The 25,909-nt window shown below is 41.3% G+C and overlaps 1 protein-coding gene across 1 annotated transcript in view; it reads right to left on the bottom strand.

Annotated features, from left to right (window-relative positions):
• ANKFN1 (ankyrin repeat and fibronectin type III domain containing 1) overlaps window positions 1-24,092 on the bottom strand; it is a 138,022-nt gene extending 113,930 nt beyond the window's left edge. The window contains exons 1-2 of the mRNA XM_032210279.1: window positions 23,983-24,092; window positions 11,408-11,610 (exon numbers count right to left, since the gene is read on the bottom strand). Coding sequence (XP_032066170.1) covers window positions 11,408-11,593 — 186 coding nt within the window. The 5' untranslated portion in view covers window positions 11,594-11,610; window positions 23,983-24,092. The remainder of the gene's footprint in view (window positions 1-11,407; window positions 11,611-23,982) is intronic.
• Window positions 24,093-25,909: the final 1,817 nt, after the last annotated feature.

Raw genomic sequence — 25,909 nt, 5'->3', positions numbered from 1 at the left:
AATAACCACCTTTATTTTCAAGTGACTTTCAAAAGCAACAGGAGTTTAGTTCCTATGTTCTGGTTGGTGAATTCTGAATTGAATTTGGCTGTCAATTTGCACTATGTATTTTTGCATATTATTGAGATTTTATTTTTGACTAGTTTTTGGCTGGAAAATCACTGTAAATAAATATTTCAAATGAATGAAAATATTCATAATTTATTTACCCCTGTCAGTAATACTGTATTTTTTGGACTATAAGATGCACCGGAGTATAAGACACACCATGATTTTGAAGTGGTAAATTTTTTTAAAAAAGTTTTTGCATTCTGCAGGCCTCCCAAACCCTCTGCACGCTTTGTTGTTTGCAAAAATGGGGGGGGGGGGCATGCAGAGCTTTGGGAGGCTTGTAGAATCCTCCTGGGGGCTGGGGGAGGGAATGAGCAAAAACAGTTTTGCTCGTTTTTTGCCGTCCCCAGCCCTCTGGCACACTTTGCAAGCCTCTCAAACCCTCTGCACGTCCATTTTTGCAAAGGGGGTGGGATTTTGGTAGGACCAAATTGCTGTATTCAGTTTATAAGACGTACCCAGATTTTCACCCTCTTTTTTGAGGGAAAAAGGTTCATTTTATACTCTGAAAAATACGGTACTTAATCCTGAGGAATAGGGCTGGACTAAATAACAGCTTAAATAAATCACAATTATTTGTATTCAATGTTTCATCTTTTTTCATCATAAGCACAAAATCCAGAAATGTTATCCCAATAAAAAACATAAATATTGTATATTATCCTCTTTAAATAGAACAATCATTTAACCATTACAGATTTATCTTCCTTGTTGTGGAAATAATATGCATTTCTGTTTGCACTTCATAATCTTTCAAATGATCACCATCTGTATTTATGAAATTCACTGTATCCTTTCAGATTCTTAATCTTAATTTTCAAGGAATGAAAAACTCAGAGGCACCTACAAGATCCAGCGCTTATTGGCAAAATAGTGTTGTGTTGATGTGACACTAATTTAATAATTTGTCCCATCTTGAACAGCCTTCTCCCTTTTTCAGCCTGGCATCTTTCAGCTGTGATGGATCTCCAGTTCTGAATTTCAAGTAAAATTGCCCTTGGGATGTTGTGGTCCCCACACATCTGAAAGATAATCCCATAACTGGGTAGACCAGGTTGCCCTGATAGACTGGTCTCACCGGAAAAACACTTAATCTTTCCCCTGGTATAGCTAACAAAAGCGAAGAGAGCGCATGGCTTAGAGGTTAATACATCTACCTAATATGCAAGCAGCCCGGGTTTGAATCCCAGAAGGGTATGACTAGCTGATGAGAGCTAAATAGCTCGAAATAGATCTACACTAGTATCCCTTTATTTCTTTGACAGAAAATCATAAATTCAATAGAAAAATAATTTGTCGCGACAGTCTACAAAGGCTCCTGGATTGGGGCTGAAAGGCAAAAATGGAAGTAGTATGTGCCGTCCCATAATTGGGTAGACCAGTTTGCCCTTACAGACTACTTTCACCAGAAAAAACACTTTATCTGAAAGACTACTCGAATAAGAAAGTTGGTGTAGAATAATTTTGGTATAGATTTCAGTGGAAGAAAATTTAGTGCTGAGATTCAGATTGTGGCAGCCTTTCACTTAAAAAAAAATAATGATGATGCTTTATTTTGAATTAAGAGATTTTGTTGTTGAACAGATGTCTACTGAAGAGAATGGAGACAGGAATTTAAAATCCAACTCCATATGAATCTACCTGCTGCTTTGCATTGAAGATGTTGAGTTGTTTGTTTTTGCTTTTGAAATGCAAATCCAGGGATTTCCCCTAAAGCAAATACTAGCTTCAGAAGATGGTTGCTCTCTGGAATTCCATACCTGAGCTAATCCCAGAAAATTGGTAGCATAAACTAAAGGATATAATTCACACTGGAGGGAGAGAAAAATCCAAATAAATGAAATTAGATGTAGCACTCATTAAAACACTAGATCTGAGAAAGTTTGGGCTTATAATCAACAATGGTGGATAACTAATATATGCTAATATCCTTTGGTAAAGGTAAAGGTAAAGGTTCCCTAGCATATATGTGCTTGTCGTTCCCGACTCTAGGGAGTGGTGCTCATCTCCGTTACAAAGCTGAAGAGCCAGGGTTGTCCAATGAGATCTCCGTGGTCATGTCGCTGGCATGATTAAACGCCGAAAGTGCACAGAATGTTGTAATCTTCCCACCAAAGGTAGTTCCTATCTTTTTACTTGCATTTTTACATGCTTTCGAACTGCTAGGTTAGCAGAAGGTGGGACAAGTAACAGAAGCTCACTCCGTTATGCAGCACTGGGGATTCGGAGCGCCGAACTGCCAAACTTTCTGATCGACAAGTTCAGTATCTTAGCCACTGAACCACTTTGGTCCCTTTATACATCCTTTGGTATAGTTGGCAAAAATAAAAATAAATAAAAAAGAATGTCATTAGCCATCACAGTTAAAAATGAATCAGGATTGTGATGATCCCAAGAAAGGAAGTCGGGTCCAGAAATGCCCCATCATTATCTCATACTTTATGATAATTGTCCATATATCTCCTTGGACAGATCCACTGCAATAGAATTTTACACTCCAGCAATGAATAAAAACATGCATTTCCTGAGGTGCCATTTCCAGAAAATCTCCCTACGTGGAAATAAGTGCCATATCAGTGGTCTGAAGATGTCATCACCCATCACATCGTTTATGTCACACCAATCGTCCCTGTGATCTGATATTTCCAGATCATCCAGACCACGACTATATGTGAAGGAAGGATTGACACAGCCCAATGTCATATAGCTGCACCTCATAGCTTGATATTTAAGCCCAGAAAAAAAAAAAAAGAAATCATTGGACCTCCCTTTAAAAGACAGCTTGCTCAGGAACAAATATGGATCAGAAAAATTAGCAAATTTTTCTTTATTATTGTCATTGTACAAAGTAAATACAACGAAATGAAGCAAATGCTCAGTGAAGAGGAAGACCAGATAAATGGCAAGCAAAAGAAGCAGAAAAAAACAGAGGAATTGGCTAAATCAACAAATAAATCAGACTGGAGCAAAAAAATAGGACTGACAAATCAGCTGAAAAAGGAAGAAAGACTGAAGAAAGTAAAACAGTTAAATCAGCAAATGAACATACAGGAAGATATTGTTGATAAGGTGATTGAGACATGGGCAGACATGTGGAAGAAGTGGCAATATAAGAATGTATTGGGAGAAATGTTTAGATTAAATAAGAAAGATAGAAATGAAGATAGAGATAAAGATGAGGAGAGTGGGAAGTGAGTAAAAACCAGATAAGAATTGAAGCACTAAAGAGGGCAAGAGATGATGGATAGAAAGAATTGCCTTTAAATATTAAGGTAGCTTGATTGTAAGTTGCAGAAGCAGAACTAAATTAGATAGGGGAAATTTTTTTCTATAGGATAAAAAAATAATAGAAAGATTAAAGGTTTAAAAAGTTAGGCATTTTTATGAATGTTTAAATAATATAAAGATGATTATTTAAATTTGATAAATGTGATAAAGAATACTAATATTGTTGTAAATTAGATCAATATGAATGATGCATGCATGTATGTATGTGTGTACACCCACCCGCCCACCCACACTAGCTTGCTCAGATGAAAAAGAACAAGTCAACGCACCTTCTTGCAATTGCTCTTGAAAAAAGCATGTATAGAACTATATTATCACCCATAAGATTTTTGCTTACAAAGGCGTCTATCTCAGCAACGGTGCTCAGCAATGGTCCTACAAAATTCCCTTTTCTAGATCCCTTTGGGATAATTATCCAGTAGCATTTTTCTCATTAAAAAAAAAATAGCAGGAGCTATATTATGCAAACAGCAAGATCCAACTGAGCATGTTGGGAGGTCTGAAAAAGGTTGCAATGATATTGTGAGATGCCTGCTTGTTTCTGGGCATTTGTTGTTGCTATATAATTAGGAGCAGTGGCACTATTCTCCTGCCTTTAAAGACATCTCAGTCAAAAGGCTGTAGCCCATGTGCTAAGTGGCATCATACATTATAAGCAGATCTTAGGTACTCCTTCCAGGTGCAGTTGAAGTCCAGCTTTTGACCTCTAAAGCCCTATATGGATTGGAGTGGAGATAGTTACAGGATTGCCTTCTCCAACCAGAATTGGCTTGTCTAATGCATTTGTACTACAAGAACTTACTGATGGTCCCTTATTTCTGTGAGGTTCAAGGAACTGGAGCAAGGAGATCACATTTTTTCCTGTTACAAGTGGTCCTTGACTTAAGAACATTTGTTCAGTGACTGAAATTACAAGAGTGCTGAACAAAGGGACATATGACCCACTCCAAAAATTCTGACCATTGCAACACCCCTATAGTCCAAAACTTTGGATCTTGTCAATGGGTACATCTTTAGAACCAAGGAGTCCTGCAAGTTGGGTCAAGAGACCAGCATATCTCCACGTCCTGTTATCCAGACCGTGGGAGTTTCAAGGGCCTCTGTTTTGACAGTTCTTTATCTCTAAACAACAGTGGGTAGCAGCAGATCAAAACATGATGTCTTAAACAAAACGTTACTCATGTATCAGTTTTCTAAGAATCTGGAGGAAGTGAATACTCTGTATTTAAGGAAACAATGCCTTAAATGCAGAGTACAAAAGGGCACCTACTAGAGACATTTTTTTTTGTTTCATAGCAAATAGCTTCTTCTTTATTTCACTTAGTGTAAATTGGCACATTTGCAATGTGCCTTCCAAGAAATTCTTGCATGTATATTTTCCCCAATCATCCAGATAAATTAAACCCTGATATCGAGTCCCGAGTGCACTTCTCTACCTGGTAGCATTCAATTAGGAAAGAACATCTATCCATATTCACAGTAAGGATCTGTAAAAAAACAACAACAACTCTTATTGCATACAGAGTACAGAGACAGCCCCACTCCCTGCATTTGCATCTTTTTCCTAGCGTATTCCCGCAGGTGCAGGGTCCGTTTTTCGGATCACTGAGTGCCAGTTTGCAGGGTCAGCTGCATCTCCAGGGTGCAGGCCCACAGCTTGCATATCTTTGTTGGTGGGATTCAAATAGTTTAACAACCGGTTCTCTGCTCTAATGACCAGCTGGGTAGGTGGGGCTCAGTGGTCATGTGACCGTGTGGGCCTGCACCCTGGGCCAACTCAATATCACTCAGGACGATGGACACTTCGCCTTAGCTGTTACAATGTAATAAGGGTTAATCGGAGAGGCAGTTTCTGTAAGCAGGGCAATAAAGATTAAGCTAGAAACAACACCAGAATCTTTCCTCTCTGCCTTCCTTACAGGATTAGCCCTGTAGAGTGGGGGAAAAAAACAAAATGAGATTTCTTCCAACAACAGGTTCTTCAAACTGTTTAGAAAGTTAACAACCGGTTTTCCCAAATAGGTGCAAACTGGCTGAATCCCACTACTGGGTGCCTTGCCATCTCTGTTTTGGACGCCCACGAGGTCGCCAGCCATTGACTTCTAGTTGGTAGGCAGTCTTGGCCACGGTGGAAAGTGCTGCTCTCTGGACATGCCTATGCTAGTGGAGTCGGCCTTCTTTCCTCTTCTCTATAATTGATGCCACAGCAAAATGTTGTTGAATGGTGACATTTGTGATGAGGTCAAGAAGGGAGATGCCCGACATCCAATGGAGCATTGAGATTTCCATGGCATGGAGTTAGCTTTCGGTCCTCGTTGTTGCTGCCCATCATTCAATGCCATAATGTACAACAGGGAGGATGGCTGTCTTGTAAATCTTAGATTTAAGATGGGTTGGCATTCGTCTGTCACATAACACACTGGTGAGTGCTCCCCAATGCATCTAGGCTGACATTCACCCTTGCTTGCATCTCACCATTGATGTCGCCATTGCCTTGGAGATAGGAACCCAGATACTGAAAAATTTGCATGACATCTGGAAATGAAAAGGTCTACCTTCTAGGTCTACCTTCCTTGGCATTGTCTGGTTTTTACCCCCTTATAACCTGAATCTTTACCTCAGTGATTTTCATTAGAAGTTCAATTAGAAATTGTAATCAGGAGTAAGTTATCATAAGTTATCAATCTCTAGCATGCTCTTTATCAGATCTGGGTATTTTCTGGTCTCTGGGCTACATCCTTGTGGATTGCCGACTGCTATTACTTTTTAATAAAATTTATATTACTTTTTTTAAAGAAGAGGGGGTCAAATTATTCTCCAAAGTACCAGAGGGCAGGATGAGAAACACTGATTGGAAACTAATCAAAGAGAGAAGCAACCTGGAATTAAGGAGAAACTTCCTAACAGTGATGACAATTAACCAGTGGAACAACTTGCCTGCAGAAATTCTGGGCACTCCATCTCTGGATATTTTTAAGAAGAGTCTAGACAGTCACTTATCTAAATTGGTATAGGTTCTCCTGCTTGAGCATGGGGCTGGACTAGAAGACCTCCAAGGTCCCTTCCAGCTTATTCTATTCTAAATAACTTCTAAATAACTTCTAGTTTACACATGTGCATGCGTGTATGCCTATGCAGCTTCATAGCATTGTTGGTTCAGCCCTTCAAAACAGTCCCAGTTTCTCATGTGGTCCCTTGGGAAAATTAATTGCCCATCCCTGCTCTTTGTTGTGAATGTGTAAGTTCTAGAGGCACTATTTTCTGAGAGCCCTTTTGCTGCGACTGTCCCTTTACTCAGCCCAAATAACAAATGTCTGGGCTTCCTGTTTTTATTGATTCACTCAACTTTGTGTCTCTCCCATCTCGTCTAGAGATGACACTGAGCTTTTACAAACATTATGCAAAGAGCCAAAGGCTTCTGGCAAGGAGATGTGGAGAAACACTTCTGACCACAGAACCCAACAACTGCACAGCTTACCCGTAGCCCTTTTCCTATTTAAGCATCGGGGTATTGGGGCAACCTCTGGAAAAGGCAGGGAGAGCAAAGGGGTGGAAGACAGAGGTGATATTCAGCCAGTTCTGACAGGTTCTGGAGAAGCAGTAGTGGAAATTTTGAGTAGTTTGGAGAATTGACAAATAAGCTGGTCCTGCCCCCGCTGCCCCCACTGCCTTCCAGCCTCCCAGTCAATCTTCTTTTGTTGCCCTGAACAGGAGAACAGAGCTGGAAAGCGGTTTAGTGGGCTGTGGAGGGAATGGGGATTTTGCAGTATCCTTCCCCTGCCACGCCCACAAAACCACACCCACAAAGCCATGCGCACAGAACTGGTAGTAAAAATTTTTGAATCCCACCACTGGTGGAAGAGAGAGAGAGAAAGAAAATTCTGATTGCAGAAGCAAGTGCAAGCTTGTTTCATGTTGGATTTAAGACCCTGTATCCCCACAGCCATTTTTCCCTTTGGGAACTTGGGTTGGGCTATTAAAGGAGGGGGGAAACACAAAGACTTTTGTCCCTGCAGTGGCTTTTTCCTTATTTTATGCCCTATGTGGGTTAGACTGGGAGTGGCCAAAAGCCATTACTTATATTGAGTGAGTTTTCCTGGATGGAAAGGAAATGGTTCGTCTTTATTCTGTGGTTAGAACTGTGTACCGCGTGAGATGTTCTTGTGGCAAAAAGAAATTATTCCACAAATTTATATGCTTGCCCACAATGCTCCGAAAAGCTGCCTGGAAAACGGGGATGAAGAGCCATGTTTGAGCCTTCCTGTTGGATGTGTTTGTGAAGTTCACAGAAGGTGCATCCCTGGAGAAATTAACTGACACAAAAACAACTATTTAAGGGGAGGGGGAAATCCCTCCACTTGAAACAAGGCAGATAAAAGCAGAACTGACCTAGTTAGAAGCTGCAGATGAGCAATCCAATAAATACTCTTCCTCCCTCTCACTTCAAAGCCAGCACGAACTACACACCACAGAGAATTCTAATCTAGCCTTCTCCTTCATCTGAGTTCCTCACCTGCCATCTTACATGGTACAAAACAATTTTATCACTATCTACAGTATGTGTGAATGGGTCCAACAAAGTTATTTTTCTAAAAATAGAGTCAGTTCGGTCTAGTGCTAAAGGTAAAAGGTAAAGATAAAGGTTCCCCTCGCACATACATGCTAGTCATTCCTGACTCTAGGGAGCGGTGTTCATCTCCGTTTCAAATCCAAAGAGCCAGCATTGTCCAAAGACATCTCCGTAGTCATGTGGCCAGCATGACTAAACACCAGAGGGTCACGGAACACTGTTACCTTCCCACCAAAGGTGGTTCCTATTTTTCTACTTGCATTTTTACATGCTTTCAAACTGCAAGGTTGGCAAAGCTGGGACGAGTAACGGGAGCTCACTCCATTATGCGGCACTAGAGATTCGAACCGCCGAACTGCCGACCTTTCTGATCGACAAGCTCAGTGTCCCTACTTTTGCTAAGGTACTAAGCTAGAATGTGGGACACTCAAGAGTTCAAGTCCTGCCTCGGATATGAAAGCCGACTGGGTGACTTGGGGCCAGTGATTCTTCCTCATCCCAACCCACCTCACAGGGTTGTTTTTGTGGAGAAAATAGGAGGGAAAAGGTGTTTGCTGCCCTGAGTTATTTGTAAAAACAATGCCGGCAGGGTATTAAACAAACACATAAACAAACAAACAAACAAACAAACAAGGCCATCATATGCTTTCTCCATGAATCCCTTTTATAATAAGTTTTAGGATGAATTTTATTGTCAGGATTGAGAACAGGCACAAAATATCTCCATATCCTATAAATTCATAGGAAAAGAAGAAATGGGCAGTTAGCGAGCAAACATTTGCCTGCACTATTATATTGAAATTAGACAGCGTTCTTTTTAAATTAACTTTGGCTGCATTCAAATTAATATGAACATTGACTGATTTGTCTTAAAAGCATTATAAGCCATACGTGTATATTGTGTATGTCACTCTGTTTTAAAAAATGAAGTTCTTACCAAAAGTAGGTGGAGTTAATTGGAAATGATAGAAATGTGGTCTTGGAGTGCAGTTTTCAATATAACTTGGAATTCTGCTATCACAAGGGAATTTTGATAAATATGGGGAAGAATTAAATGGAGTCGTTTCCTCTGCAGTAACAGAGCAAGAGAAAAACACGTTTGCATTACGACCACATGTTAATTTAAACTTTAAACTATAAATACTGCTACATCATGATAGGTGTTGAATGTCTCATGTAATACTGTCCAAAGTGGCACCAATCAATGTTAGATAATATAGCAATAGCATTAGCACTTAGACTTATATACTGCTTCACAGTGCTTTGCCGTCCTCTCTAAGCAATTGAAGAGTCAGCCTATTGCCCCCAACAATTTGAGTCCTCATTTTACCGACCGCAAAAGGATGGAAAGCTGAGTCAACCTTGAGCCTGTTGAGATTTGAACTGCCAAATTGCAGTCAGCGGTCAGTCAGCAGAAGTAGCTTGCAGTACTGCATTCTAACCACTGTGCCACCTTGGCTCCTAAATTGGATGCTTCCTTTGTCTTATGATAAGGCTGTTTAAGTAGCTACAGCAATGTGAGTAAGAGTTGCATCCAATCTCTCGTGCTACCTGGGACACTTGGACTCTGGGGTTCAAGAGCATCAGATGCTACTGTCAAGTCTGTTGAAAGATGTTCTGGAACAGACCCTGCTGGTATTTCTGTGTCCATCTATTACACAACGGATTTCATCTGGGTTCCTGGTTGCATAAGAATCTCCCAGGAACATTGAACCAAGGGATTTTCCAGATCTTTGCCAAGATATTCAGGTTGGAACAGATGGTATGGAGGTTGAGGAATGTTGGATAGAGCACTCTTGTTGTGGTCCCAAGCCCCATGCCATTTCTGATCTTCATTTAACGGTTCTTTCAATATCCCACAGTTTTACTATCAGCTTTAATAAGGACACAGTTTTATCCATGTAATTGATTAACCGAAGCTGCTGAGATAATATTTTGTGGATCTGACTAAAATTCAGAGCAATCAGTGGGTTTACTTCCTTCAGATTCTTAGAAAACTGATATATGAGTAATGTTCTGTAACCATATATATATACACCCTTACGGTGTGTGTTCTGTTAAGATACAGCCTATTGTGCCTTAAAATGGCTTCTACTGTACTGCTTTAAAATGGATTCTACCATACAGCATAGTGGAGTTGCCATGGTAGCAGCTTCACAGTACTCCACAAGGGGGCTCCCTCTGGTAAGGTGGAAAATCCAACATTAGAAATTACACTTCTGGGGGCACAGGGAAAACATTTTTAACTAATTTAATTGTCACCAAAATCAGGGCTCAGGGAGAAGTTGTTCTTGCCATCGCCTCTTCAGGAATTGCTGCAACATTAATAGAAAGAGGTAGAACAGCCCATTCCACACTTACGTTGCCACTTGACATCACCATTCCTGTCTAATACAGGATTGGGATAAATAAATACCTGAGCAATGCCAGGTTATCAGCTAGTAGTATATAAAAATCAAATATGTGTATGTCTACATATATCTTTTAATTGCATCTAATATGTTCATGGTTGAGCTGGAATTTTTTACTACAAAATGAAGAATATATACAATACCATTGATTGACTGATTATTATTTTTTCCTCAGGATAATCTATCCCTAATGTGGTCTTCAGGTTAGGGGGACAATGATGTACACAATCATCCTTCTATGCACGGCAGAATAGGATGAAATATCTTTACCACTATTGAGTCAATTTTTTTCTCACCTTCCAAGTTAGTGTTTCATCTGAAATGTATTAGAATATAATAGTGCCTTGAAAAAGTGACTCTTTATGCAGTTATTTCAATAGTTTGTAAGGAAACAAACTAGTAACTAGTAGACCCCGGAATATCTCTTTAATAACCAATCACCCTGAATTTTCAGAAGACTGTTAGACCTGTTGTGCCTGAATAGCATTTTGAAAAGATCAGACAAGATGCCTTTGTGAAAACCAAAGATCTTGTTCCCTTTGCAACCCAAGCCAAAAAGGTTCCCAAGGGCCATGCCACAGGGAAGGAGCATATCTGCAGAAGAATTATCTCAATCGGCCAGCAAATGCTCAGTAGGTATCCATCTCTGACAACATATAATTGATCTCCAAAGTCCCTTCCAGCTCTGTTATTCTATGTTCAATTGATCATCAAAATTATGAATACATCATTATAGATCATTCACACACCAAGATTTATTGTGATGGGTGGGATAGAAGCACTACTTGAAACAGAAACAGCTAATTTTGGCTGCTTCCACAAAGAGATGTGTTTGAGAGAAACATTTCCTCCAATGCCCTCCAACATTTCCCTGATATAATACTCAAAGAATTACATCGGCGAAAATTTGGTGGAAGAAGTTGGCATCACCTGGGGAGAGAATTGTAAGAACTATTGGAATGAACCGTGAACAGATACGACATTAAATTGTATGAATGGACGAATGCAGGAGATACCAAAGACTTACCACTGAAGACTTCCGGAGACTGAGACGATCTGTTCGGGCCCTGAAATACACCTCATCAAAGGATGAGTGGCTTCCCTTCAGCTTCTCGGAGAGGTTGCGGTAGAGGCGCTTGGCGGCATTGGGAGAAGATGGAGGGTTATTCTTTTTGGTCTGGGAAAGTTGTAAGCTCTGCATTTGCTGGGTCATTTTTCACAGGGTAGTTCCTACAAAAGAGGCAGGACAACTTTGCTGTTAGAACAAAGACACTCTTGTACCTGGCAAGTGAGTTCGTTGTAAATAACCTATATTGGAATCTTAGAAATCTAAGTTTCTACATGGAAACAGTAGTTTTTGCAAACAAAAGAAGAAATTATGCCAGTGGTGAATATTCAACCTGTTTTCAGCCTGCCTTCCTAGTCCCAAATCAAATTACTTTTGTTCAATTTCTTGGGAATGGAAATAATTTTGAAATTCCTCATCTTGACTTTGTTCTTTTTAATGCTCATTGGGACCTTTTTAAAACCCTGGAGTATAGTGTTTATCTGAGCACCATCCTGTTCCATATTCATATTTTTGCTTTCTCTGTCACTGTAATTTCATTTTCCATTATTTTTTCCTTTATTAGAGTCAATAGCCCAATCTTGCGAATGGGCAGAGAAATCTGAAGGGCTGAAAGCATTTTTGGCACTCTGTTTTAACTGCTTTACACTGGGGGCCTTGACTAAACCATACTCATCCCATCATTTCATATGTTGAATTATACTTCAGATGGAATCCTTTCCTCCATGGGTGGGACCCAAGCAACTGCTGCAACCTTAAATAAATGAATAAATAAAATCGCTGGTTCTGTTGTTTCAGGAAATTTTGCAAAAAGGGAAAAGGAACAACATGCCAGTGACCAAGTAAACCGTGATTTCGCAGAACATCTCAGGAACTCTGTAGCTCAGAGCGATGGGATGTATACTTGTCGGACCTAAGAAACTTGGTACCTCCATTTGAAAGAATCAAGCAACTGAGAGGGAAAATGTTGGCCAAATACGGTACCCAATGGAACTGCTGTCCATCACAAGGAAAGCAATATCAGGCTAGAGGGAGCAATTGGCCCTTAGGACTTTTGCAATGTTTCTTTCATGACCCTGTCAAAGGGTGCCCTGCTTCTTTCTATTCTCCACACTGCCTGTCCCCTCTAATTTTCCTTTGGCTTTGATCAATTGTGCTTCTTTGAAAAGGTAGGAGCAATCCACCATAAATGATTTTTTCCAGAAAAAGAAAATTGACTTTTTCAGCACTTAAAATGAACACACATATTTTCTCATTGTTTGCACATAGGGAACAAATTTGTCTTTGGCTCTAGAGACAGGCACCATTTTGGGGGCAGTAGGGACACTTTTGTAAAGTTGTGAGCTTAGGGGCAGTCTAATAAAATGACAGCAGGAGCGATAGGGGTGGGACTCACAAAATAAGGAGTTGATATTTAGGAAACAACCATAGAAACTCTAGCTCCCCTGTGTAACGTCACTCTGGTTGTTACTTGCACACACTTCTGGCCAGTTCTTCAAAGAACACCAGGTCAAGAAAGAGACTCCATAAGTATTACTATGCATATGCTTTATCAATATAAACTATAGTAATAAACACAGGGTCTCAGTGGCTAAGACACTGAGCTTGTCGATCAGAAGGTTGGCAGTTTGAATCCCTAGTGCTGTGTAACAGAGTGAGCTCCAGTTACTTGTCCCAGTTTCTGCCAACCTAGCAGTTCAAAAACACGTAAAAATGCGAGTGAAAAAATAGGGACCACCTTTGGTGGGAAAGTAACATCCCTCTGTGCGCCTCTGGCATTTAGTCATGCCAGCCACATCACCACGGAGACATTTTTGGACAGCGCTGGCTCTTCAGCTTTGAAACAGAGATGAACACCGCTCGCTAGAGTTGGGAACAACTAGCATGCATTTGTGGGAAACTGTTATCTTTTTATAATAATAAAATCTTGAAAGTCTGATATCATTTTCCCTAGCTTCCCTCTTATGTTCCAGAGCACTAAGGCAGAGCTAATTTGAATTTCATGCCATATTCTTCCTGATCTGGACTTAAATCAGATAAAACTGCTGTCACAGTTTTTCCAAACGCATCTCTATGGTTCTCTATTGCTCTGAAGAAAGCATTGTGCTGTACTATCCACCCATTTGATGTAATCGGTGTGCTAAGAGTCACCCAGATTACAATGCTCACTTTATAATTGGAAAGTGAGTGTTTTTTGTATCTTAATTCAGAAATTCAACAAAGGGATGTGCAGGATGAACTGCTTGCTTAGAGTAATGCCATTCCTTTGTTTGATCCAGTACATAATGAAGTCCCAGGCTTGCTTTGATAACCAGGCTTCAGAAGTATTTCTATTTTTCTTTTCACTGAACCCTTCTCACTAATTGGTCATACAATTCAGTAGAGGAACAAGGACTGGTACCATTCTCAACTTTCTACCTGTTAAAGGTGGTGGTGGCGGATGTCTGAAACCTAAATTGGCTTTAATCACAAATAGCCTTGCACGTTTCCAAGGCTAGTGAACTATTGTAAACAGATGAATTCTCTAAATGGCTAACATATGCCAGGAGACAAGCTAATAATTGGTATGTTCATTGAAGAATGTGCTTCATTAAACTCAAGTGACAGTTCCTATAACTGGAAAAGAAACCTGAGAAGTGCTTCCTGGCACATGAAAAAGGTAGGAGGAACGAGAGCAAAAAGGTAGGTGGAAGTTTTGGTTATGTCTATGAGTACCTCAATTATCTCTTGGCTTTAAAAGAGCTGTTTGGTCTTTTCTTCATGAGATAGAGACAGATGTGTGCTGTCCAGAGTCACTTTGTGTGAGATGGAGAGAGAAAAAGAGAGAGAGAGACAGAGACAGAGAGAAAGAAAGACTAAGAGAGACATAGAGACATGATAGATAGGTAGGTAGGTAGATGATAGATGATACAGACAGAGGGACAGATAGAGGGATAGATAAATAGAGAGGTAGATAGGGGGATAGATAGATGATGGATAGTTAGTCAGACAGAGGGATAGATTGATAATGGATAGATGATGGATAGATGATGGATAGATGATGGATAGATGGATAGACAGACAGACTATAGAAATCCTTATCCTTCCATATTTGAAAATAGATATTAATTTTCATAATATTGATTTATACCTTGAACCTTAGAATGAAACCTTGTTGTATTCAACCCTAATTAACTTCAGCAGTAGATAATTGATAAAGGGTATTATTAACCCTCCCTCCCCCATTTAAAAAAAATTCTTTCCTCTGCTATTGTAGTTCTAAAGCAGGGTTCCTTTTGGAGATGGCATGTTACGGACATTCCCATAAAGTAGCCCTATCCAGTTAAAACAACTCATCCTTTTCTAAAAGGCAAGGTTGCTTCTTACGAACCCCTCTAGCTTCTTATTATGCTGCCTGTCACCTCATTTTGTCTTTGTAAAAAAAATTCCTAGGCAAGTGAACGTACGTCAGAAGAAGCTTGGCTTGCTGCCGTTTCCTATTTTTATTTTTAAGGTGACTTTGGGGATCTCTGTGAGAGCATCCGTTTCAAGTGAGAGAAAGCTGGCTGAGCACCTTTGATGGAAGGAAAATGGAGGGAAAGTGAGAATGAGAACTAAAAGAGTGGAAATGTTTTGTCAGACTTATTGAAATGAAGACAGGGCACTGGGATGTGTACCGATTCCAGAACTAGAGTGATTTTGAAACTAGCTTGGATGTTGGATCCAGGATTATGATACTGGCAGCTTATGAGGCAGAGTGAGAACCAAACAGAATAGAAAGTCTTCTTGATGTTATATACCTGGAAGTAGCCTCCACATGGTAGAAGGTCCCATCTGCATTATTGCTCTAGGCTAGATTACGAAGCCTTCGGGTCTCTAGGCTAAGCATGCTTCTGGCAGGTCTAGCAGTCTGACTGGGTTGGCCTCCAGTTTTAGCAATAGCTTTGGGATAGGCAAATAATTAATTTCCTTTTTGTTTTTAAGTAGCAACTAAGGCAGGGATGGGTTCTGGCAGTCACTACTGCTGGTTTTCTTGTGGGCGCGCCATAAGTGCGTGTTTGATGCGTGCATGCACAGTGCAAAAAAATATTCTACGCATGTGCAGAAACAAAAAACAAGATGGGGCTGCCTATGGCGCTGCCTGGAGAACCAGTTCAGGGGCGTGGCAAGCCTGACCAGGCTGCCAAATCACTAAACTGGTCCGAACCAGTAGGAACCCATCACTGAACTAAGGTAAATTGCAAAACAGACATTTAACTCAAAACTGATCCTTTTCTAGAGAACCCATGCTGTCTTGGCCTGGGTAGGGGATGGCGTAGATCCATGGTTCTCAGCCTTTTCTTTACCACAGACTCCCTTTAAATACTTTTTGTGACCATGGGCCCCCAAGACTTAACTCAAGATTTAAATCATAACATTTCTTCAAGCCTTCATGGACTCTCTGGGATGACATTGTGGCTCCCCCAGGGGTCCATGGATCACAAGTTGAGAACCACTGGCCTTGATGCTCTCCCAAATACCTTCTTTTCTTTACATTTAACAATTCTAAGAACTTTGAGGTCATAGATTGAGTTCCTTTTCCTTTTCTACCTTCTAAATTTTTTGTGGGCAACTGTTTTCAATAGGTGCCGTCACACACATTCTTTCTTAGAGTCATCTGATACCAATACTCTAGACCAGGAGTGTCAAATTCAAGGCCTGGGGGCTGGATTAGGTGCACAGAGTGTTTAGATCTGGCCCATGGAGCCACCCCAGAGACAGTGAAGGACCTGCCCCCGGGGCCTCTACCAGAGCTCCGTTTTTGCTGGCAGAGGGTTGCAGGAGGCCGTTGCAGCCAGAAATGGAGCTCAGGTGCCCGTTTTTGCTGGTAGAGCATTCGGACCTCCATAGTGCCCCCCGACATGAGTGGCATCAAGCTAGCCAAGCCCATCCTGTCCTGATGCGGCCATCAATGAAATTGAGTTTGATAGCCCTGCTCTAGACAGTCATTGGTTTATATAAAGCAATTTGGCATTCTCTTAGCATTCCCATGATCTATTGTATGCTTAGGGTATCTCCTGAATATGAGGAATCATTAATTTATTTTAGGTAGCTCAGTGTGGGTTCACGTCATAGGGCCACAGGTGGCACATGGAGCCATATTTGCCATCATGGCAGCCTTCAGCAGCCCTCAGCTCCGGCGCGCATGTGTGCACTGGCCAGCTGATTTTTTGCCTTTGGGGGAAGGTGTGTTTTCACCTTCACCAGGTTTCAGGAAAGCCTCCAGAGTCTGGAGAGGGTGAAAAACAGGCCCAACGGCCCAATCGGAAGTTCAGGAACAAAACTCAGTTCATTTACTTCACTAATACAATATGATGAGGGGAAATAAATTATCATTTATCTCACCTCTAATTACAGCTACCAGATTATGATTAACTGAGGATCTGATGTTTTAAAAAATAGGATGTGTAAGACATGCATCCTTGGAGAGATCCATTATCAAGAAAAATGTAGCATCCAGAGCACCAAGTTTGATGGATGTGCTCCCTGTGGTTATATTATGTAAAAATATTTTATTAGGAAAGCTAATTTATGCAACCTGCCTGTAGATTGCCAAATAAATGGTATTTTTTCTAGATAGATGCCTCAGATCATGGAATCAAACTCTTAACCCACAACGTATTTATTGAATCACATGAAAACATATGGAAATCACGTGAAGCTACAATAAGATCTGAAGAAAACTTTCAATGCTACTTAAAAGGCGAGCTGTGTGTGGAAAGGGCACTTATTTTTTTGGTTTGGTTAATCTTAGACTCAAGCTTGATAAGACCCAGAAGTGTTCAACATGCCCACACAGGTAAGTGGGAAACAGACGAACTGAAAAAAGAAAACAGATGCATTTTCTTCGGTGTTTACATTCTTGCAAAAACACAGAAAGCCTGTTTAATGATTTTGAGCATCTGGAGCCAGTCACCCTGCAAAGGAAACTTAAAATGCGTACATTATGTGGAATTAACAACTGTGTCAATGAATTACCAAGGGGAATGCCTTCAGAGGTTTGAAAGTTGTAAAGTTATTTACATTTAATGTTATTCTTTCACCTCTATCTAATTCTAATTATATGTAGAGTACGGCAATTTATAGGCATTCCTCACCCAGAACTGACTAGAAGATGAGCTGTTGCCCAATGGCAGAGTTCCAGTGGTGAAATTCAAAACTTTTTACTACCGGTTCTGTGGACGTGGCTTGGTGGGCGTAGCAGGGGAAGGCTACTGCAAAATCTCCATCCCCTCCCCACTCTGGGGCCAGCCAAAGGTGGTATTTGCTGGTTCTATGGACTTCTCAAAATTTCTGCTACTGGTTCTCCAGAACCTGTCAGAATCTGCTGAATTTCACCCCTGCAGAGTTCCCATTTTCTGGGATGGGTTTGAGCTGGACTCCTGAGGAAGTGAGTAGGACTCATTTTGCTGTCAGCTTGGCCCTGAATACTGGGCCTGGGTCTCTTCTGCATCATGAAGGGGCCAGGGAGGTCATAACCTATGATTGGGTCCATGCTGAAGGGATAGTGCCCCCAACCTTGAAAGAGGCAATGGTGTCCCCCCTCCTCAAGAGGCCATCCTTGGGCCCAATGGTCTTCAGTAAATATCGACAGTCTCCAACCTTCTATTTGGGGGGACATTCTGGTGTTGTTTCTAGCTTAATCTTTATTGCTTACAGAAACTGCCTCTCTGGTTAAGCTTTATTACATTGTAACAGCTATAGCAAAGTGCCCATCGACCTGAGTGATGTTGAGTTTGCTATGCCCACACGGTCACATGACCACTGAGCCACACCTACCCAGCTGGTCATTAGGGCAGAGAACCAGTTCGGTGGTAGGTTTCCAATTTTTTTTACTACCGGTATGCTCATGCGTGCACTCACACATGCGACACTTCTGTGCATGCACAGAAGTGTCCGGGCGGAGCCTCCCACTGCCACTACTATTGGTTTGCCCAATCCGGCCCGAACCAGGAGCAACCCACCTCTTAACCGGTTGTTAAATTATTTGAATCCCACCATTGCAATCCCCTATGGCAGAACTGAGATGGCAGTGGTGCATCCATCTTGTGCTCCTTTATCTCAGTGGGTTTTGATAGTGTCAACCACAGCATTTTTTGAGGTGACTCTGTGGGTTAGGAATTGGGGGCACCATTTTACAAAGGTTCTCCTTTCTCAAGGGCTGGTTTTAATAAGTGTAAATGTGTGTGTGTGTGTAGTGGGAGATTGCTTCCTCACTACTCCTGCCTGGGTGCTGGGTCCCCCCAAATAGAAGGTTGGAGACTGTTGATATTTACTGAAGAATCTATTCTGCCTCCCCTCCTTTTCAACATCAACATGAAACTGCTGAGTGAGGTCATCTACCAATTTGGGCTTTGGTATTGCCATTATGCTAATCATACCCAAGTCTTCTCCTGACTCCAGTACAGCCAAGTAGAGCTGCTGAGGTTCTGTCCTGGTGCCTAGAGACTATGTGGGTTTATGTGATGGAATCTGGTGTAGAGTTGCAAGAGGGAGAGAGTCTTTCCCAAGGACCTAAGAGGCAAATCAGCTTGGAATCCTTGGCATGCAGGAACTGTATCTAATAGTTATGCAGATTCTACTTTTGTCTGACAAGATTCATGTCTATAGATGAGTAGTACCCTGAGTAAATCTACTACCCTGAGTAAATCATCATGTCATGCTTGGTTCCATGCTCCTGGCAGTTTAGATGGGGAGGAACTTTTTCTAAACAATCCTATCAAAGCCGAGTGGCTGTGGGTGTTTGGACCACCCAGGTTGGGGAATAGTCCAACTCCTGATCTTGAATGGGGTGGCACTCCCCCATTCAAGGATTGTGCACAGGTTGGAGGTCTTCCAAGGCCCACAGCTCCTGCTTTCCATAGCAACTGTTCAAAGCTACAACAATGCTAAAAATGTGACTTAGGATTGGTCCTTGCGATAATCTCAGCATCCCTGTGATCACATGATCACAATTTGAGTGCTTGGTAACCTCTGCACATTTATGATGGTTGCAGTATCCCATGGTCACATGATTGTCATTTACAAACTTCTTAGCAAATGAAGCAGAATCAATGGGGAAGCCAGCAAGTATATTGTTGTATTTATGTGATGTCTTGCTTAATGACCACAGTGATTTGCTTAACGAGTGCAGCCAAATATTCATAAAATTGGGAACAGGCAGGTGTTGAGTCATGACTCAACAATTGCACTGCTGAATGATACATTTTCTGGTCCCTATTGGGGTCATAAGTTGAGGACCACCTGTATTCTGCATTTCAGGCAGAAGCCTTTTTCAGCCATAGCTGAACCTACAACCTAGATCCTTTTGAATTTGCGTGCATACACATTTTTATACCCAATTTTGTCTAAACATGAACATTTCTACCACAGTGTACTTCCGTGCTTTATCTTGCGTAATACATGCAAGATCTTTCTTTTTACTTTGAGCATGCTTTTTAAAATTAGTACCAAGCTACAAAATACAAAGGTAATTGTATCTGCATTTTGTTTTGCATTTTGAAACTGAATTTCTATAAACACTGAAAACATTCAATCTACAGTGAATCAACCCAATCTCTACTGTTTCTTGTGAGTTGATAGATGGCTGCACTTAAATGCTTCTCAATGTGTCCAATTCCTCTTTAGAACCACAATACGGCAGGATTCTGAATCACGTCAGAAGCAGGGAATTCAGCTGAAGTACACTTAAAAACATTATTCAGACCTTTGTGCTCCATCTAGAAGAGAAGCTGGCTCACAAGGGACATGATGCATAAGGGTACTGGGTGCATAGATTTATTGTAATTTTAGACAATAGAATTACAGATTTGGAAGGGACCTTGGAGGTCTTCTAGTCCAACCCCCTACTTAGGCAAGAAACCCTATACTATTTCAGACAAATGGTTATTCAAACTCATCTTAAAGACTTCCAGTGTTGGAGCATTTACAACTTCTGGAGGCAAGCTGTTCTACTGATTAATTGTTCTAACTGTCAGGAAATTTCTCCTTAGTTTAAGTAGTTTCTCCCATTGCTTCTTCTCCTGCCTTCAGGTGCTTTGGAGAATAGTTTGACCCCCTCTTCTTTGTGGCAACCCCTGAGATATTGGAGCTCTGCTATCATGTCTTCCCTAGTCCTTCTTTTCATTAAACTAGACATACACAGTTCCTGCAACCGTTCTTCATATGTTTTAACCTCCAGTCCCCTAGTCATCTTTGTTCCTCTTCTTTCTACTCTTTCTAAAGTCTCAGCATCTTTTTTACATAGTGGACTGGAGACCAAAAGTGGCTGCAGTATTCCAAGTGCGGCAATACCAAAGTATTATAAAGTGGTATTAATACTTTCATACAATCATTCAGACTGAACAGGATTGTTATAGTGCCTTGAATTACATCTTAATCTGCAGGGTGCAGAAAGTATACAAAATCACGCTGAGAACATGCATGCTTGGGCAGCTAATTTGGTAGCCTCACTCTGACTGTAAAACAGGAATATTTGCCAAAGTCTCAAAGGATGTGCGACCCTTGTTATTTGTAAAGAATAAAAGTAGAAAGGTACGAATACGATAATCAGAAAAAAAAATCAAAGAGAAATAGAACAAAAGAACGAAAAGAAAGAAGTATTAGGATATTATGGAGGGTTGTGAAACCATCTGGTTATCTCTCTCTCTCTCTCTCTCTCTCTCTCTCTCTCTCTCTCTCTCTCTCTCTCTCTCTCTCTCTCTCTCTCTCTCTCTCTCTCTCTCTGTCTGTCTCAACATCTTATCACATGCTTTTTATGGTGGCTGAGATTTATTATATGGGTTGCCTTTATTACTGGTATATACAGAGAGCTGAGTTCACTAGATATTTGCTACTGTTGTTCCCAAAAAGAGATTTTCTAAAGGATGAGAATCATTCAGAGTTACATGAACCTCCTGGATGGAAGCTGTTTCAAACATGGACATTCACCCTAGAGCAATAGGACAGAGATTTTCGTTGCCTTTGCGGTGTAGTTATGTAGGGTTTGCCCAGGAAAAATAACATCTGATTTGTAAGAATTGGCCCCTCTCCGATATTTTGCTTCTTGGAAAATCAGCAGCAGCAAGCCTGTACTGGGAAGCTGCAAGGTTATTATGAGGCTCATTGGATCTCAACTTTTGAAATAAAAATTGCACATATATTTCTATAAATTAATATTTAGCACATCAGCATCTTCTGCAACTCCTTTGAAACTGGTAAGATTTTTTAAAATGATATTTTACCAGTTAAACAGATACAGGCTTGGACCTAGTGTAAGTCAGCTTAAAGTCGTGGTGGTGTAGTGGTTAAAATGTAGTATTGCAGGCTAACTCTGTCCACCTCCAGGAGTTTGATTCTGACTGGCTCAAGGTTTGACTCAGCCTTCCATCTTTCCACGGTTGGTAAAATAAGGACCCGGATTGCTGGGGGCAATATGCTGACTCTGTAACCACTTTAAAAAGTGCTGCAAAACACTATAAAGCAGTATATAAGTCTAAATGCTGTTGCTATTGTTATTGCTAAAAAACTTCAAAGAAAGAAAGTTTCTCATACACTCTAACTCCATGCCCACAGCTATGCCTATCCAGCTCCTCCAAGTTTTGTGGTAACCTATTTTAGTAACAGATGATTCATTACATAGTGAACAATATGGTATGCATGAGGATATGGGTGTATTTAACTCATTTATCTGACACCCACTTAACACACAACTGTATAACAGTAGTCCTTGTAAAACATAATTCCAAAAGTGCTTTTCCTAAAGGCTAATGGACTTCCTTGGGTTCCCCCCCCCCAAATCCCCTTTCACTTCTCATCCAAGAAGCTTCTTCAGTTCTAACTGAATGGTGGGGAAGGAAAGGATTTATATTCTTTACAGTCATCTGGATGAGAAGTGAAACATTTTCAAGGTGGGGGGAACCCCAAGAAAGTCCAGTTGCCTTTTAGAAAAGCACCTTTGGGACAATCATGACCTGGATGATTGAGAATTTCCAAAAACATGTAAAAACCTAATGTAGTTCTAAAATCTAATGATTCCATAGTGGTTTTGACTATGTGCAACATTCATTAATTGGGGAAGCTGATCATGCTTTCTAATCACTGTTATTAAAATCCAACCAACTGCATGGGGGTGATAGAACTCATATGTGTAGTATGGAATCCATGCTTCCTTTTCCAGCTGGGTGGAGCTATGGTAGTCAAAGCTCTTAAACCCTAGAATGAAATGTATCTCAACCCAATGGTGAGACACATTCTGTAGAGGATTACTTGTCCCACTCTCTCCTTTCCATCAATTGCTTCCCAACCTTCGCTCACATTTCCCTCACTCGCCTTCCTAAGAACATCTTAGTCCTTTTTTCCCCCTCACGATTTCAACCAGCAAGAATGAGGGTGCTTTATTTTTCTCCCATTTCTCAGGCTTGCTAGCTGCAGGAGCACGTGCACAATTTCCTCTCTTAGTCCTACTTTTTTGGTACAGGGAACACTGAGGAGATTCATGGGGTACAGCAGATACAGTTGGGTCGCGAGCACCTCGTTCTGCAACATACCTTCTTCACTGATCTCACTGCTTTGGTGGAAAGAAAAACTGGCACGACTTCATTGCACAAGCTAGCCACAGTCAACGCTAGATGGAGCAATGAGTCAATGCACGGGAGAGCTTTCATCCCTGGAGACATCAGCTCTATCAGGAGTGGGTCCCAGGTGAGACCTGGCAATCAGGATGGTAGGCACCCTCCCAAATGATTCCTTGTGCTTGTGTTCCAGGCTATACGATGCTGTAAACAGAGCTGGGGGAACTGTCAGATAGCCGGTACATCTGTGGAACGCAGCAGGAGGAAACATGCATCTCAGCTGCTGACATGCTAAGTGCATTTAACCACCACTCTTTTGGGTGCCTGGCCCTTCCGTGGAAAAATTATACATTATGGCAATAAAGGAATGATAACCGTAGTAAACATTTCAGTAGCTTAACTATTGCAGAAACCTTACACTGCTGAAGTGGGGGAAAGAGGAGGAGGAGGCAACTCTCTCTGCAGGCTGTATTTCTCATCCTCACTACAATTAAGCACAAATCAACTCTCACAATCCACAGCACAAAATATAGACTGGAAACATCCTGCCGATCTTTTGGAAAAAGTAAGGGTAGGTTTCTTATAATACACAGATGTATCATATGCCAGTATATTGAGATAGGTATAACCTGAACGCTAACCGTCGGCAAAGTAGTCTGTCTCCCTCGTGCCAAGTATTTTCTACACAGTTTTCCAACTCAGCCTGGAGAGGGAATTTCCTAAATTTGGTGCGTGCACCAATCCACAGGGGTATGTGCCAAGCCTATGCAACTCCGGAAAGCACCGAGTAGCCGTGGTGTTGTGAAAGATACATGCACAACAGGTAGAAAGGCATTATATAATACTACTACATGGTCCATCAATTTGCCAGGTTTCTCTCTGTCCCCCCCTCCTTCCACATGTTCCCCCAGCTTTGCTTGCTGTAAACGAGAAGACATGCATGAGAAGGAATAAAAGATCACTCACCAGTGTTTTATATTATGAAGCTGAAGAGAAGTAAATTTAACGGTCCACGGTGTTCATTCAGTAAGATCACATTGATTTCTCTAGTGTGATTAAGCTTCTGGACAGAGAGTCTCCGGATCTCTTCCCCACAATGAGTGACTAATTAAAAACAAACATACATACATATTGGCTATGAGCAATTGCTGGAGTTGAAGGCTGACAGCGTGAAAGCTTTTCCAAAGCACAAAGCAAGGAAAAAGAAAGAGGGGGAAAAAAAATCCTTTGCAGCAACACAAGATAATATCCAAATAAACACTAGTGGATTCTTGAACAGTTGGTGCCCCCCTAGCACTGTAGCCGAGACCTGCTATCAAAGAATCTTATTTGTGTTGTCAAGGAAGCCCCGGCTATATGATGCTATATGCTATTATCCTCTTGCTTCTCTCTCACTCTCTGCCTTTCACAACTGATCAGCCCAGCAAGCGAGTAGGAAAGAAAGAAAGAAAAAAAGTAATCATTGTCCAGAGTAAAGGAAAGGGAGTTTTAAAAAAGGGAGAGAGAAAACAGGATTGTAAGCAACTGCCACCCAGACAGATCAAACAGGCATTAAACTTGCCATTTAGAAACACTTAGTTTTATGTGATATCCATAAGAGCGAAGCCAGTCCAGGTCCTAGATGTTGGTCTAGCAGTCCACAATCCCACCTCTCATTTGCCTAGGTTTGGATAAAGCTGGCTGCAACCCAGCCAGAAAAACAAGGCACTGGATCCATCATACCGGGACATCTGCAAAATCATCTGACAGTCGGATCCTCCAGTCAGCATTAATTAGATTAGCTTTGGAAGGATTATGAAATCAGTGTCGGTACCCTCACGCTGAAGCTGTAGTGCAAGCCCCAAACCGTGCCTGCCACACTGCCTTAAAACTGTATGGTTAAGAAAGGAGAGGTTGAGTAAAAGGAGAGATTTGGGAGAAAATGATAATTCTAGGTGAAATAGGGTTGTAAGAGTGCAGAACGTTAAAAATGCAGCAACCCCTTTTTGTTTTGTGTTTCACAATGTAAAATAAATGTGATGAAATAAGGCATGCTATATGTTCTTGGTTCGTTGCAACCAACCATAAGAGTCATTTTAAGCACCTAGCAACAGAATAAAATTTAGAGCCGTTAGGACATTTGTTTCCAATCCTGCCATTTTCAATTGTCTGCCACATTAATTTATATTGTTCAGGTGGTTTTTGTGTGTGTATGCAAGACATGATACGCAGTGTCAATTGTGGGGAATCATTGGGGATGGGACGAGACCCTATGAAACAGGGAACAATCCTGAAACGTTTGCTGACACATGTTCAGTGTTTCCTAAAATGGATTTATTCCATAAAGTAAAAGTGTTATATCAGATTCTCAAATCAGGATACTTGAAGAGATAAAATTTCAATTATTTTAATCTACAGAGGCAATTGTGAATCTGAAAATTAGGGCTGCAAGTGGCATTTATTCTTATCAACCAAGCACTTTGGGACCAAATAGGCACCTAAAGAATCCCACCGTCCTGCTATTTAATGATCATTGCAAGAGCATGGTTTCTCCATGGAAGACTTTACATTGTACTTTAACAAAATGGGGGAATGAAACAGCGATGGGTTCTGGATCCCATTGCAACCAGTACAGTGCAACGGAGCCCAGCGTCTCCCACATGCACGCGCACACGCGTCCTTACCTCCACGACGCCTCTGTGACGCTCCAGCTGCTCGGCGGAGCATTGTGCAGGCGTCGTGTGCTGCGTGCACGGAAGTGCTGAACAGCTCAAATACAGGTAAGGAGCTCGGGCAGATGGGACCTCCGGAGCACTGTACCGGAACGGTACCTGGTGCTCCCGGCAGGCACCAGTACACCCATACCGGGGCGTACTGCTTGCAACTCAACACTGGAATGAACTGCAGAATATAG

Source organism: Thamnophis elegans, chromosome 2 (assembly GCF_009769535.1).
Source record: "Thamnophis elegans isolate rThaEle1 chromosome 2, rThaEle1.pri, whole genome shotgun sequence".
NCBI classification, from domain to species: domain Eukaryota; kingdom Metazoa; phylum Chordata; class Lepidosauria; order Squamata; family Colubridae; genus Thamnophis; species Thamnophis elegans.
Note: the sequence above shows the minus strand (reverse complement) of the source record. Positions and strands in the feature narration are given on the sequence as shown.